Source organism: Ceratotherium simum, chromosome 19, assembly GCF_057802395.1.
Source record: "Ceratotherium simum simum isolate JZ-2026a chromosome 19, ASM5780239v1, whole genome shotgun sequence".
Classification (NCBI taxonomy): domain Eukaryota; kingdom Metazoa; phylum Chordata; class Mammalia; order Perissodactyla; family Rhinocerotidae; genus Ceratotherium; species Ceratotherium simum.
The window spans coordinates 57,275,334-57,291,848 of record NC_141918.1 but is presented as its reverse complement, the minus strand read 5'-3'; the positions used below and the strand labels follow the sequence as shown (position 1 = coordinate 57,291,848).

The window sequence follows — 16,515 nt, the reverse complement described above, 5'->3', positions numbered from 1 at the left end:
CAGAGACAGGCCAGGAGGAGGGCAAAGGGCATGTCCCTTCCTCAAGTCCCTATTTAAGTCCATTTGAGAATGAAGACAACCCTCTAGAAGCTCTCAGCAGCCTCTCTCTTATGTCCCCTTGGCAGAGTTAGGATCTACAGGCCCTTTCCTAAACAGACCCCACCCAGGGGGATGGAATTATTACGATTCAGTGCAACCCTGAGTCACCCTTGGTGGGGCAGGGTGACCAGTGACTCCTGAAGCACATGACACCTGGGGAAAAACAGGGCTCCTGTCAGGAAGAAGGAGAGGAAATGGGGAGTGGCATGGGTGGGGGTCACAAACAGTGTTACAAAGCAGTGAACAGGAAAGATCTCCCAGCCGCCTGAGCATCTGAGCTCCCCGACCTTCCCTTCTGAGTTTATTCATCTCCTCCTCTTTACACTGAGATACTACTTGGGGGTATTTCATAAATGGAAAAAAGTGGTTTTAATAGCTGGTAGCGATGGGGCCGGCCCCGTGGCATGGCGGTTGAGTGCGTGCGCTCTGCTGCTGGTGGCCTGGGTTTGGATCCTGGGCGTGCACCAACGCACCGATTGTCGGGCCATGCTGTGCCAGCGTCCCATATAAAAAAAAAAGTGGATGGGCATGGATGTTGGCTCAGGGCTGATCTTCCACACACACACACACACACACACACACACACACACACACACAAAATAAATAAATAAATAAATAAATAAATAAATAAATTTTAATTTCTGGTAGTGCAACCCTTACTCATTTTTTTCTTTATACAGTATTTAAAATGTCTTAGCTGTTGTCCACTTTCTTTTCCGGATTAGCTTTAGAATCAGCTTCTCAAGGTCCATAAGAAAATGCTATTTGGGGATTTGTACTGTGATTGAATTGAACTTGAAGATTAATTTGGAGAGAATTGGCATGTTTAAACATGGCACATCTATTTACCCAGGTTTTTTTCTTTTTTTTAACTATCCTTTAATATAAATTTATAATTTCCTTCATAAGGGTCTTACACTTATCTTTTCAGTTTTATGCAACACACATAGGGAAGCAGAGCTGGAAGGAAGAGAGAGCCCTGGTATCCTTGGTTGAATCCAAGCATCTAGCCCGGCCTGAAGCTACACAAATCTTAAGTCAATAAACTCCCATTTCTTCTGAAGCTGGTTTGAATTCCATTTCTGCTATTTGCACTTGAAAGCATTCTGACCATGACATCAAAAGAATACACAGAGAGAGCAGGAGAAGGATAAGCACTCAGTGAGTGCTTACTGTGTACTAAGGGCCCGTGACTTCAGCTTCTAAGACTCGCCAGCCCCCTCAGGTCTCAGGGGCAGATGCTAGTTCACTTATTCTGCCGTAACCATCCTGGACATTTTCCAGAGATTCTCAAATACAGAATAAAGACCAATGGTCTCTTAACACCTTGTCTCCATTTCCCAATGAATTTACTGTGGATTCGACTCCTCCCATGCAGAGGGGAAAAGGACACTTGTTAGATCTGGAAGCTAACATCAAGTACTTTATAAACGGCTGATTGTATTATCAGGGCTGCTGCATTTGGGAAGCTGTGCAATGAACAGCTTCAAGAGGTGCCATTCACACAGATGACAGTGGAAACAGCAACGCCTGGAATTGTGTGAGATGGCACTGTGGGTATTATTACTGTGCATAATTCCTTTTGGAATTCTTTATAGAGGTCTTGATTTAATTAAATAATGAAAAGTCTTAAATGAAGCAAAGCGTTAGTAATCTCCTATATTCAAAAACTTGTAATATCTTGAAAAATTCCTTCCTCCTAGAGAACTATCAAATGAAAATATTTTTATGCTTATCTTTTTGTTATTGTAATCAGCAGTGTTTTAGACATCTTCATTCATTCAACAAGCATTTACTGAGTGGCTACTAGGTACTGGGTATTGCTCTGAGTGCTAGGGACAGAAAGAGTCACAGAAAAAGCCCTTGAGCTCATGCAGCTATGTTCTGGAAGAGCGCAGGCAGATGGGAAATAGACAAGCACTTCATATAACATAATGTCAGGCGGTGCCAAGTGCCACAAAGATAAGCCAAACGTTATAAATGGAGAGTGGCACCACTTACCACATGGTGCCTGGGCTCTGCCTAACGTGAGCCAGTGACCCTCCCACCACCCGCTCTCCCCGGCCCTGTCCCCACCCAATAAAACAGGTTTGGCTTTTGGTTTCTCCTTTCGTTTTAAACTCAAGCACTTTCTTTCTTAGCTTCATCCGCCCAACTGCCAATGCTAATATTTCACATGATTGCCCGTGATCGTCTGGTCAATGTGAAAGGAAGGAACGTGTCAGGAATGCAAGGCTGGCAGGGAGAGTCAGGGTGACCCGCATCTCCAGACTTGTCTTGAGTATTTAGAAACCTGATGTGTCTTTGAATACTCCCCCGTCCTCTCCACCGCCTCCACACAGAAGTATGCTCCTTTCAAATGGAAATTCAATAACTCAGAGTGACTAGCTGCTCTGTATCAAAATTAACCTAGGAGTATGCTGTCTCTGAAAAATTTATACACCAGATTCCCTCAGTTCACAACCGAGACAGACATCTTCAATGGAGTCCTCCCAGGGGCTGCTTGCAAAGAGTGGTGGGCATACTGAAGTGGGAGCGAGGGGTCTTCTCTCCTAACTAAACGTTGGTCCGTACATTTTTCTACCCTCAACCCCTTTCCCAGTCGGCTCTGATGGGGACAAATGACTAGAGCCAATCCTTCACTGTTCACAATCTCCCTCTGCCAACACACACACACACACACACACACACACACACACACACACACAGACAATCCAGCCGTCTCCTGGGAATGTAGTTGCATGAATGTGGCCCCACTCACCAGGGAAAGCTACAAGTTTGAACAGCTCCAGCCCTGGAATGAAAGGCCTTTGTATGGGGTGGTACCTGCTGCTGAGCAGAGGCAATTTGAAACCGGTCCCACTAGTGTGGTGAGGAGACTGATGCAAACTTCTTACAGGTTTCTCCAAGGGTGACAGACACAAACAGCCCAGTCTTCTTTAAGGAGTCACAGGAAAGATCAGCCTAGTCAAGTGGCAGGGGGACGACACCACTGGAAACCATTAGACATGTGGCCATATAAGCACACAGCCAGCCCTGGTGGTCTAGTGGTTAACATTTGGCGCTCTCACTGCCGCGGCCCAGGTTCATTTCCCAACGAGGGGACCACACCACCCATCTGTCGGTTGTCATACTGTGGTGGCTGCATGTTGCTGTGATGCTGAAAGCTATGCCACCAGGACTTCAAATATCAGCTGGGTCACCCATGGTGGACAGGTTTCAGTGGAGCTTCCAGACTAGATAGACTAGGAAGGAGAATCTGGCCACCCACTTCTGAAAAAATTGGCCATGAAAACCCTATGAATAGCAGCGGGGCATCCTCTGATATAGCGCCAGAAGGTGAGCCAATGGTGCAAAAAGACCAGGCGGGGTTCCACTCTGCTGTGCACAGGGTCAACTTGATGTCACTAATGACAAAAACAGAACATGTAAGCATAATGTATTGGGGGAAATGCCATGATAGAGGTTTGGAAAAATTGCTGGGGGTGAAGATGGGCAGGGAAGGTCCCTCAGGAGAGGTGCCATTTATGATGAGGTGAGAGGGAGAATCTGCCAGAGAGAGGGTTTAAGAAGCTGAATCTTTGAAAAATGTCTTAAATATCATAAAACTCCATTTAAGAAATCTTCTTAAATCTTAACAATATGGAATATTTATTAGGACAGAAAGAAAAAATCTTAGATATTTGAATATATCTCTTAGAGATTAAAAAGAAACTTTTGGAGAGGAGTCAAGATGGCGGCGTAAGCAGACTCGGAACTCACCTCCTCCCGTGGACACAGCCAATTTACAACTACTCGTGGAAAAATTACCCCTGAGACAGAACTGAAAACTGGATGAGAGGAACTCCTGCAACAACGGACAATCCTAACTGAGGTGGAAGAGGCAGAGACTCCCTTCTGGAGAGGAAAAACGCCGCCTTCACAAGCCGCCAGCTTCACGGCCGCCGGGAGCAGCTCACAGGTACGCAGCCCTCCCTGGAGACGCGGGGCCCTGAGCCGGGGAGCGCCCCCGCTGTGGGCATATTGTGGACCCAGCACAATCGAGACCAGCGGCATAATATTTGACTTTGCCTGCTACTAAAACACTGGGGAGCACCCCCAGAAAACCCGGTTCACAAAGAAACTAAAACTGGCTCTTAAAGGGCCCGCGCACAAACTCACCCGCTTCAGGAAGCACCCTAAAGTCACCAAAAAGAAAGGTGCATAGTGCTTTGGTGACAAGAGACTCACCTAATAGGCCCTGAGTGCATCTCGGTGAGGGGTGAGACCTCTCCAGGGACTGGGACATTGGCGGCGGCCATTGTTGTGGCCTGGCGTGGGTGTGCTGACACAGACACCATTGGAGTTCTCCCTGAGGCCTGCTAGCCCAGGGTCTGCCCCATCCGCTAGAGCACCAATCTAATCCAGCTCAGCCAGGGCAGGCAGCCCACCCTAGAGACTGGCCCCACCCAACAACAAGCCCTCAGGCAACTTGTGGGCCTGCATAGATTGGTGACTGGATTCTCTGCAGCCTGGCAACTGAGCCGACTTGAGCGGGGCAGGGTGTGCACAAGGAGCGGGTGGAGAGTGTGGGGCGGTGGCGGAGTGTGTGGGGCTCCCGCCGTGGAGAGACTGGGTCCGCTTCGGGAGGTCGGGGCGTGCACACGGGGCAGGACTGTGTTGACTGTGTGTGGACCTGTGGGCGGCAGGGCTTCTCAGCCGCAGAAGACTTGTACTTCTCAAAGACCCACATAGGAGGTTTGCTCCACCTTCCAAAACCTGAAACAATTGGGTGCTCCTGTGCCTGAGGCCAGCGCCACGCAGCTGCAATCCTCAGAGAGCTGACAAGAGACCTAATAGTCTACAGGCTTACAGCAATTGTAAGGCCCTGAGCCTAACAACCTGCCACGGTGGGGGCCTACTCACTTAAAAGAAATACTGCAACACAAATGTGGTATTAGAACTTGCAGCCAACTGTGCTGGGGATCCCCACACCTGATAAAGAGACTGAAGGGCCCACAACAACTACAAGCAGCTGAGCATTACAACAGCTGGCCAGGAGCATAACTCAGCCTCCCTGGGCGCCTACAGGGAGAGCAAACAGGCCACAGCAGAAGGATACACGTAGCCCACATAGGGGTCACCCATGGAACATTGAGAACTGAGGGAAGCACACTGCAGGCCTCCTAAGCCATCACTTACATAAGGTCACCTATCCAAGAGCAGGACACGTAGCTGAGCTACCTAATACATAGACAGAAGCACAGGGAAAGAGGCAAAATGAAGAGGCAAAAGAATACATTCCAAGTAAGGGAACAGGACAAAACCCCAGAAAAGGAACTAAGTGAAACAGAAATGAGCAACCTACCCGACAGAGAGTTCAAACTAAGAGTGTTAAGGATGCTCACTGATCTGGGGAGAAGAATAGATGAACTCAGTGAGAATGTCAACAAAGAAATGGAAGATATAAAAAAGAACCAATCAGAAATTAAGAATACAATACTGGAAATGAAAAATTTATTAGAGGGACTCAAAAGCAGAGTAGAGGATACAGAAGAATGGATCTGTGAGCTGGACGAAAGACTAGAAGAAATTACCCGAGGTGAACAGGTAAAAGAGAAAAGAATTAAAAAGAGTGAGGACAGTCTAAGGGACCTCTGGGACAACATCAAGCACACTAACATCCGCGTTATAGGTGTCCCGGAAGGAGAGGAGCGAGACAAGGGGTCAGAGAATCTATTTCAAGAAATAATAGATGAAAACTTCCCTAACCTAAGGAAGGAAACAGACATCCAGGTACAGGAAGCACAGAGAGCCCCAAACAAGATAAACCCAAAGAGGCCCACACCAAGACACATCATAATCAAAATGTCCAGAATTAAAGATAAAGAGAGAATCCTAAAAGCCGCAAGAGAATGTCAAGTTACGTACAAAGGAAACCCCATAAGGCTATCAGCTGACTTCTCAGCAGAAACCTTATAGGCTAGAAGAGAGTGGCACGATATATTTAAAGTGCTAAAAGGAAAAAACTTACAGCCAAGAATACTCTACCCAGCAAGGTTATAATTCAAAATGGAAGGAGAGATCAAAATTTTCCCAGATAAGCAAAAATTAAAGGAGTTTGTCACCAAGAAACCAGTGCTACAAGAAATGTTAAAGGGACTGATTTAAGGGGAAAAGAAAAGACCACAAATAGGAAAAATTATCTATTTCCATGATTAGAATGTGATGGATACAAATGCACAACAAAGAGGTTAGATATGATATCAAAAACATGAGGGAGGAGGGGAGTTAAAGAGTACAGCTTTCAGACAGAGGTCAAACTAAAGTGACCATCAATTCTGTATAGAAGAAGAAAGGAACAGAGAAGGACTACTAAAACACTGAGAAAAAAAAAAAAGTTAAAAAATGGCAGTAAGTACATACTTATCAATAGCTACTTGAAACGTCAATGGACTAAATGCTCCAATTAAAAGGCATAGGGTGGCTGATTGGATAAAAAAACAAGACCCATATATATGCTGCATGCAAGAGACACACTTCACACCTAAAGACACTCACAAACTGAAAGTGAAGGGATAGAAAAAGATACTCCATGCAAATGGCAATGAAAAGAAAGCTGGGGTAGCAGTACTCATATCAGACAAAATAGACTTTAAAACAAAAACTGTAAAAAGAGACAAAGAAGGGCATTACATAATGATCAAGGGAACAATCCAACAAGAGGATATAACACTTGTAAATATCTACGCACCCAATGTAGGTGCACCTAAATATATAAAGCAATTATTAACAGACATAAAAACAGAAATAGACAGTAACGCAATAATAGTAGGGGACTTTAACACTCCACTTACACCAACGGATAGATCATCCAAACAGAAGATCAATAAGGAAACATTGGCCTTAAATGACACACTACAACAGATGGACCTAGTAGATATATACAGAGCATTCCATCCAAAAACCGAAGAATACACGTTCTTTTCAAAGGCACATGGAACATTCTCCAGGATTGATCACATATTAGGCCACAAAACAAGTCTCCATAAATTTAAGAAGATTGAAATAATACCAAGCATCTTTTCTGACCACAACGGTATGAAACTAGAAATCAACTATAGGAAGAAAATCAGAAAAGCCACAAATACGTGGAGATTAAACAAAATGCTACTGAACAACGACTGGGTTAACGAAGAAATCAAAGAAGAAATAAAAAAAAAACCTGGAGACAAATGAAAATGAAAATACGACATGCCAGAATTTATGGGATACAGCAAAAGCAGTTCTAAGAGGGAAGTTTATAGCGATACAGGCCTATCTCAACAAACAAGAAAAATCTCAAATAAACAATCTAACAATTCACCTGAAGGAACTGGAAAAAGAAGAACAAAGAAAGCCCAAAATCAGTAGAAGAAGGGAAATAATAAAAATCAGAGCAGAAATAAATGAAATAGAGACCAAAAAAACAATAGAAAAAATTAATAAAACCAAGAGCTGGTTCTTTGAAAAGATAAACAAAATTGACAAACCTTTAGCTAGACTCACCAAGAAAAAAGAGAGAAGGCACAAATAAGTAAAATCAGAAATGAAAGAGGAGAGGTTACAACAGACACCTCAGAAATACAAAAGATTATAAGAGAATACTATGAAAAGCTATATGCCAACCAATTCGACAATCTGGAAGAAATGGATAAATTCTTAGAATCATACAACCTGCCAAAACTGGATCAAGAAGAAGTAGAGAATTTGAATAGACCAATCACCAGTAAGGAGATTGAAACAGTAATCAAAAACCTCCCCAAAAATAAAAGTCCAGGACCAGACGGCTTCCCTGGTGAATTCTACCAAACATTCAAAGAAGACTTAATACCTATCCTTCTCAAACTCTTCCAAAAATTGAGGAGGGGGAAGCTCCTTAACTCATTCTATGAACCTGACATTACCCTGATACCAAAACCAGACAAGGACAACACAAAAAAAAGAAAATTACAGGCCAATATCACTGATGAACATCAATGCAAAAATCCTCAATAAAATACTAGCAAATCGCATACAACAATACGTTAAAAAGATTATACACCATGATCAAGTGGGATTTATTCCAGGGATGCAGGGATGGTTTAACATTCGCAAATCAATCAACGTAATACACCACATTAATAAAATGAAGAACAAAAATCACATGATCATCTCAATAGATGCAGAGAAAGCATTTGACAAGATACAGCATCCATTTATGATAAAAACTCTGAATAAAATGGGTATAGAAGGAAAGTACCTCAACATAATAAAGACCATATATGAGAAACCCACAGCTAATATCATCCTCAATGGTGAAAAACTGAAAGCTATCCCTCTAAGAACAGGAACCAGACAAGGATGCCCACTCTCACCACTCCTATTTAACATAGTACTGGAAGTCCTAGCCAGAGCAATCAGGCAAGAGAAAGAAATACAAGGGATCCAAATTGGAAAGGAAGAAGTGAAACTGTCACTATTTGCAGATGACATGATTTTATATATAGAAAACCCTAAAGAATCCACCAGAAAACTTTTAGAAGTAATAAACGAATATGGTAAAGTTGCAGGATACAAAATCAACATACAAAAATCAGTTGCATTTCTGTACACTAACAACGAAGTAGCAGAAAGAGAAATTAAGAATACCATCCCATTTACAATTGCAACAAAAAGAATAAAATACCTAGGAATAAACTTAACCAAAGAGGTGAAAGATCTGTACACCGAAAACTATAAAACATTTCTGAAAGAAATTGAAGAAGACACAAAGAAATGGAAAGATATTCTGTGCTCTTGGATTGGAAGAATTAACATAGTTAAGATGCCCATACTTCCTAAAGCCATCTATAGATTCAATGCAATCCTTATCAAAGTTCCAACAACATTTTTCACAGAAATAGAACAAAGAATCCTAAAATTTATATGGAACAACAAAAGACCCTGAATAGCTAAAGGAATCCTGAGAAAAAAGAACAAAGCTGGAGGTATCACACTCCCTGATTTCAAAATATACTACAAAGCTGTAGTAACCAAAACAGCATGGTGCTGGCACAAAAACAGACACACAGATCAATGGAATAGAATCGAAAGCCCAGAAATAAACCCACACATCTATGGACAGCTAATCTTTGACAAAGGAGCCAAGAACATACAATGGGGAAAAGAAAGTCTCTTCAACAAATGGTGTTGGGAAAACTGGATAGCCATATGCAAAAAAATGAAAGTAGACCCTTACCTTACACCATACACAAAAATTAACTCCAAATGGATTAAAGACTTGAATGTAAGACCTGAAACTGTGAAACTTCTAGAAGAAAACATAGGCAGTACGCTCTTCGACAACAGTCTTAGCAACATCTTCTCAAACACCACGTCTGACCGGGCAAGAGAAACAATAGAAAAAATAAACAAATGGGACTACATCAAACTAAAAAGCTTCTGCACAGCAAAGGAAACCATCAACAAAACAAAAAGACAACCTAACAATTGGGAGAAGATATTTGCAAACCATACTTCTGATAAGGGCTTAATCTCCAAAATATATAAAGAACTCATGCATCTTACCAACAAAACTACCAACCCAATTAAAAAATGGGCAAAGGACCTGAACAGACATTTCTCCAAAGAAGATATACAGATGGCCAACAGACACATGAAAAAGATGTTCAAAATCATTAACTATCAGGGAAATGCAAATCAAAACTACAATGAGATATCACCTGACGCCCGTCAGAATGGCTATAATTAACAAGACAGGAAACAACATGTGTTGGAGAGGATGTGGAGAGAAGGGAACTCTCATACACTGCTGGTGGGAGTGCAAACTGGTGCAGCCACTATGGAAAACAGTGTGGAGATTCCTCAAAAAATCAAGGATAGAACTACCATATGATCCAGCCATCCCACTGCTGGGTATTTATCCAAAGAACTTGAAAACACCAATTTGTAAAGGTACATGCACCCATGTGTTCATTGCAGCGTTATTCACAATAGCCAAGACTTGGAAGCAACCTAAGTGCCCATCAAGGGACGAATGGATAAAGAAGCTGTGGTATATATACACAATGGAATACTACTCAGCCATAAGAAACGGTGAAATCCAGCCATTTGTGACATCATGGATGGACATTGAGGGTATAATGCAGAGTGAAATAAGTCAGAGGGAGAAGGTCAAATACCGCATGATTTCCTTCATTAAGTAGTAGATAATAACAACAATAAACAAACACATAGGGACAGAGATTGGATTGGTGGTTACCAGAGGGGAAGGGGGGAGAGAGGAGGGGGAAATGGAAAAGTCGGGACATGTGTGTGGTGATGGGTTGTAATTTGTATTTTGGTGGTGAACATGATGTAATCTATGCAGAAATAGAAGTACAATGATGTACACCTGAAATTTTTACAATGTTATAAACCAATGTTACTGCAATAAACAAAAAATTAAAAAAAAAATAAAAGAAAAGAAAAAAAAAGAAAAAAAAGAAACTTTTAAAGAAAATTATGACAATATATTTCCAACCAATACTGCAATATCCTGTTTAAGCTTTATAACTGTAACTGTCTGAATTAAAATAAAATTACTCAGAAATTATAAAACAAAACATTAAAACACTGGCTTCTCTGCCTTGAAAACAAGGTATTGCACAAATAAAGCCTAGCTCATATATAAAGATTTCAGGCATTCAAATAATGCTAAATTCTCTCATTTATTCACAGGCTTATTCACAGTTGTGGGGGAGCAGGGACTATAGGAATAAATACGATTCAAAAGAAATGCTTAATAATTAAAAGTTGATTGCACTGTCACCACTTGACCCCACAGTTCTATTCCTAGGTACGTACCTAAAAGAAAGATACCCATATATAGAAAAACTTGTACACAGATATTCACAGCAGCACTATTCACAATAGCCCAATGTGGAAACAACCCACATGTCCATAAACTGATGAATGGATTGATAAAATATGGCATATCCATCCAATGGAATGTTATTTGGCAGTAAAAAGGAAAGCAGTACTGATACATGCTACAAAATGGATGAACTGTGAGAACATTATAATACATGACAACAGCCAGTCACAAAATACTACACATTGTATGAGTCTATTTATATGAAAAGTCTAGAAAAGGCAAATTTATAGAAAGAGAAAGTAGATTAGTGGTTGCCCAGTGTTGGGAGATGGAAATGGGGGATGACTGCTATTGGGTAGGGGGTTTCTTTTCAGGGTGAAGAAAATGATCTAAACTTAGATTGTAGTGATTACTGCACAACTTTGTGAATATACTAGTTTCAATATACTATTTAGTATATTGAATACACTAAATTCAATATACTTTGTGAATTCTACCCTTTAAGTGGATAAATTTTATTGTATGTGAATTATATCTCAATAAAAGTGTTTAAAAGAAAGTTGATTGCACTAACTTTAATCTAAAAAATAAAATGAGTTGGGCTTTCAGATTTAATTAAAATCGAGCACAGCTCAAATTGGACTAGACTATTGGCACATGGTATCAGTAGACGTTGGTAGGAGAGAAGAGACGGCTGACCAAAGGAGAAGGAGAGGAAGCAGTATAAGAAAGACCTAATCTAGACTTTGGGCAATGAACGGATTGAGGTTCAAAAACAAAAACCACTACTACAAATTAAAGATGAGTTCAGGATGCCAAATCTAGAGGCCAGAAATTGACCTGCAATTTCCCCTGAAACCAGCAGCCCAGAATACGTAATAACAGCTTTGTGGAACTACGAAGCACATATAGCTCTCTGCAGAAACACAGCTGCTATGAAACAAAGCAGAGTAATTTCACTTAACACATTAGTTCCACATCCTTGTCCTACAGAAACAAGAATTCAGGTACCAGACAAAGGATGCAATTTCCAGTGACAAAATGTCAGGCCTAATGTTAATGAGCCTCAAAATATACCACAAGATCTCTAATGACCTCCAGTGGTTACAACTAAAATTGCTTGGTTTATGGTACATGAGACTAGAACAAGATGCACCACAAAGCGATTATGGATATGGGCTTTGATCCATTATTTTCTTATATTGAAAGCCGTAAAGTTGGAGTAAAAGGAAACCTAGCCAATGACTACCATAAAAAGTTCCCTTCCGAACCCTCATACGCTGCTGGTGGGAATGCAAACTGGTGCAGCCTCTACGGAAAACAGTAGGGAGATTCCTCAAAAAATTAAAAGTAGAAATACCCTATGATCCAGCTATCCCACTACTGGGTATTTATCCAAAGAACTTGAAATCAACAATCCAAAGAGGCTTATGCACCCCTATGTTCATTGCAGTATTATTCACTATAGCCAAGAAGTGGAAACAACCCAAGTGCCCGTTGACTGATGACTGGATAAAGAAGATGTGCTATATATACAATGGAATACTACTCAGCCATAAAAAAAGACAAAATCATCCCATTTGCAACAACATGGATGGACCTGGAGGGTATTATGTTAAGTGAAATAAGCCAAACAGAGAAGGACAAACACTGTATGACCTCTCTCATATATGGAATACAAACTAACACAAGGACAGAGAGAACAGTTTGGTGGTTACCAGGGGGAAGGGTGTTAGGGGGTGGGCACAAGGGGTGAAGGGATGCATTTATGTGGTGACTGACAAATAATAATGTACAACTGGAATCTCACAATGTTATAAACTATTATAACATCAAAAAAAAAAAATCCATGGGAAAAAAAAAAGTTCCCTTCCTTGATTTTTAGGCATTGACTGAAGAGCCTGTTTTTCTGGGGCCTCTCTTTGCAGCCTCTGTCAACACAGCCAGGAAAGTGTCTGTCTCTCACCTGTGACTTGGTGACTCCATCACGGACAGTCGGTTAACAATCCACCACGTGCTCATGAACACAGGAGAAAGCTGACAGTGCAGAAGCTGAGCGAGCAGGTAGGAGAGATCAAAAGGCCGACCCAAAGAGATGCACAGGAAGAGGCATAAGAAAGAGTGGGACGCAGGTGTTGCAAACTAAAATAAGCCAGTTTGGTCTTGTGCTCTCAGATACTTTTTGGTAGCAACCTAAGAAGTTCGAAGGTTAGCTTCTCCCCCAGCCTCACCACCAGGTTGTAGTGAAACCAACTAACACCAGTGATGTCATAGCTAGAGTTTCACTGAGCAAACCTTAGGAAATAAGACCAAACCACGTCACAGTCTCCTCTGCAGGCTCGATGGAGCCCCAGCTCTCTGTCCTTTGGGTGAGTTTCACTTGATTGAGAAAGGACAAGTTTCCAGAAGCAGGATTCTGTTATTGCCTTCATTGTTGGCCTCGGGCTACCAGAGATCCCTGACTGACAAGGCCATTATTTGGGGATGAAGCCTGGAAACCATCCTCACAAGCACCTGCTCTGGCCTGGCTGGATTCCTCACCCAGGTCCAGGCATGCTGGAGGGCTCTCTGGAATATTTTGGTCAGTCTCATATTTGAATACCTTTAATTTCACCAGAGAGTCCATTTCTAACACTCCTCTGGCAAGTTAACAAGGCACTCGTTGCTCTGATAATAACTAATGTCTGATATTTGCTATGCTAATTAGCAAAGTATCTGGTAATAGCTGAGACAGTGTGACCTTCCCAACATGATGCTGGCTAACCCCTCCAAAGTATTACTTCCTGATCGGAACATCAGCAGCCCCAGGTGTAATTTCAAGTAACACATTCTTCATAATTTCAAGTGTCACATGGTGGTCTCTGCCGGAGTATTTCAAAGTAACTCGCAGACATAACAGGAGGGAGGGTAAGAATAAGAACAAGGACCACTGGTAGTCAGTGACACCGCCTACAAGTCTCGGCCATATCCCTAAGTGTTGCTACCGTGGTCACCTCTCAGCTATTTTTCAGATCCATCCACTCTCGTAACGGATATCTATGGAGTGCCTACCTACGCACCAGACATCTACTTGAAATACATTGTCTGTCTGACAGTTCCAAGGAGAATTTAATATACTAAGAGAATGTTAAAAATTCCCCAGCTGAGGCTGGCCCCATGGCTTAGCGGTTAAGTGCACGCACTCCGCTGCTGGTGGCCCGGGTTCGGATCCCAGGCGCGCACCGATGCACCGCTTCTCCGGCCATGCTGAGGCCATGTCCCACATACAGCAACTAGAAGGATGTGCATCTATGACATACAACTATCTACTGGGGCTTTGGGGGAGAAAAATAAAAAATAAAAGAAAATAAAAAATTCCCCAGCTGAAGCTAGTTACAAGCTTCTGCAAAAACTAACCATTCCACTGTGGTAAGAAGGTGGTGAGGCCCCCGAGGCTGCACATCACCCTCAAGGAGGGAGCAGCACTATAAGAGTCTGTTTATAAACCTTAAAATATCAATTGCTCTGTTTTTTCTAGGGGAAAAAAAGACACCCTTAAAGGTTATATAAACATTTTACTATATTTAATTTTCTTTAAGAACCAATGATAATCACATCATTAGGCTACATTACCTTAATTGTGATTTAGTGCAGCGTAAAAAAATCGTGAATAAGAATTCTTCACGTTGCTTGTTAGTCCAGAGGTCAAACCAATGACTTATGAGAGCAACTCTTTCCTGAAAGAGCTATAAGGGAGAAAAATGACATTTTCCTATACAGTTCAATATATTCTTAGCTGCTAAGCAACCCTTAGGCAATCTAACAACCTCACAGCGAACATTTGCGCAGTAGTTATAGCCCACAAAGCACTTTCACATATGTGGCAGGGTCTCTCCCTTTAGTGAAGCTGCTTTTATCCAGGGACACAGACCAGTCCAGGAGTGTTGGGGGGGCTTGTGGGAAAGGCGGGCAGGGAGTGTAACTATAGAGGGGCCCAAGGAGGGCCTGGGGAAACAGATTCCAAACATTTCGTCTTGAAAGCACATACAGGCTACACTTGTTTAATTGTGAAAACGGCCATTTGAAGTAGGTATGATTTCACTAACCCGCAGTCCTGCATCTTCATAGCACCCACCAAATGAAAGCTAGTACATATTGCTAAACAGCCACTGTTAGACGTGTCTCTAGGGAAGACGAACACCAAGGACCAGCGTCTCCCAAACTGGGTTTCAGTCCAGCTCTGCTCAGGTGACGATGGCTAGTCCCCCTCCCTTGTGAATGCGCCTGACCCAGACTCGAGCTGTGAGGACCAGTCAGCCTTCTCTATTAGGGTCTGGCAGAGCTGCTGGAGCCATTGCGTGACTACCTCCTCCACAGCTTTCAAAGGAGGGGCATCCCCAGGACACCAAACCATTCTGTCAGCTCAGGAGGGAAGAGAGGATTAGAGAAACACACACCGATACTCTCCACACCAGAACATCACCAAAAGCACCTCCTGTCTACCCCTCCCCAACTCAGCAAAGAGTGCGAGCCCTGGAGGCTCTTATTTTGTCCCTGGAGGACAGAGGAGAGGGAGGCAGACCCTGAACCTCCCATAAGGCAGGAGCTGGGGACTGGGGTGAGAAGAGACCATCTTTGGGAGAGACAAATGTAGTTTTATTTTTGTTTAAAGTGACTCATAAACTAAATTCTTTAGAGGTGTTTTTTTTTTTGTTTAATATGGCAACATGAGACCCAATGTATCACAGTAAAATTAACCTTACAAATTAAACTTATTTTATTCTAGAGTATGTAACTCACCTGTCTATTTAATGACTTGTTGCTAAAAGGTGTCCAGGCACTGAATCTTGTGTGGAAGCTCTCCATTTCCAGGGTTTTCCTGGAAGAATCTTTGACTGACATCCCAGCAAATTATTGTCTTCCAGTTCTAGGAACCATAGGTTCATTTCAATAGTTGTTTAATTAAGATTACCTAGAGGGGCCGGCCCCATGGCTTAGCGGTTAAGTGCACGTGCTCTGCTACTGGCGTCCCGGGTTCAGATCTCGGGCGCGCACCGACGCACCACTTGTCTGCCCATGCTGAGGTGGCATCCCACATACAGCAACTAGAAGGATGTGCAACTATGACATACAACGATCTACTGGGGCTTTGGGGAGACAAAGGGAAGAAAAAGGAGGAGGATTGGCAATAGATGTTAGCTCAGGGCCAGTCTTCCTCAGCAAAAAGAGGAGGATTGGCATGGATGTTAGCTCAGGGCTGATCTTCCTCACAAAAAAAAAAAAAAGATTACCCAGAAACATCTAGTATATTAATGTTGTCCTCATAGGAATTACATAATTATAGCAGTTCATTTACACAGACATAATTACAGCAATTTATATACATGTATCTCCACGGAAGATAATCTACACAAATATACACAAGTTCACGAACTCCAAGTCATTGGATTCATCCTGTCCTCATCTACTTGCAGCCAAATGTGAATCTAAACCAGAGCTGTTTTTCACTCTGCTGGGAAAACGACTCAGAAACTGGAATGATTCCTTATCAGCCAGGAATATTGACTTTATCTTTCCCTGGA

At 42.3% G+C, this 16,515-nt stretch overlaps 1 protein-coding gene across 8 annotated transcripts in view; it reads right to left on the bottom strand.

Annotated features, from left to right (window-relative positions):
* The window catches only part of ECT2L (epithelial cell transforming 2 like), a 71,265-nt gene extending 56,598 nt beyond the window's left edge, over nucleotides 1-14,667 (bottom strand). For 7 of the 8 annotated variants that reach the window (XM_087444189.1, XM_087444190.1, XM_087444191.1 and 4 more), the window contains exon 1: nucleotides 4,330-4,552. In XM_087444189.1, the coding sequence (XP_087300315.1) occupies nucleotides 4,330-4,439 (110 nt within the window). In that variant the 5' untranslated portion in view covers nucleotides 4,440-4,552. Of the gene's footprint in view, nucleotides 1-4,329; nucleotides 4,553-14,566 lie in introns of those variants that run through there. The other variant, XM_004422366.3, reaches the window with a different exon arrangement.
* Between the last annotated feature and the right edge of the window lie 1,848 nt (nucleotides 14,668-16,515).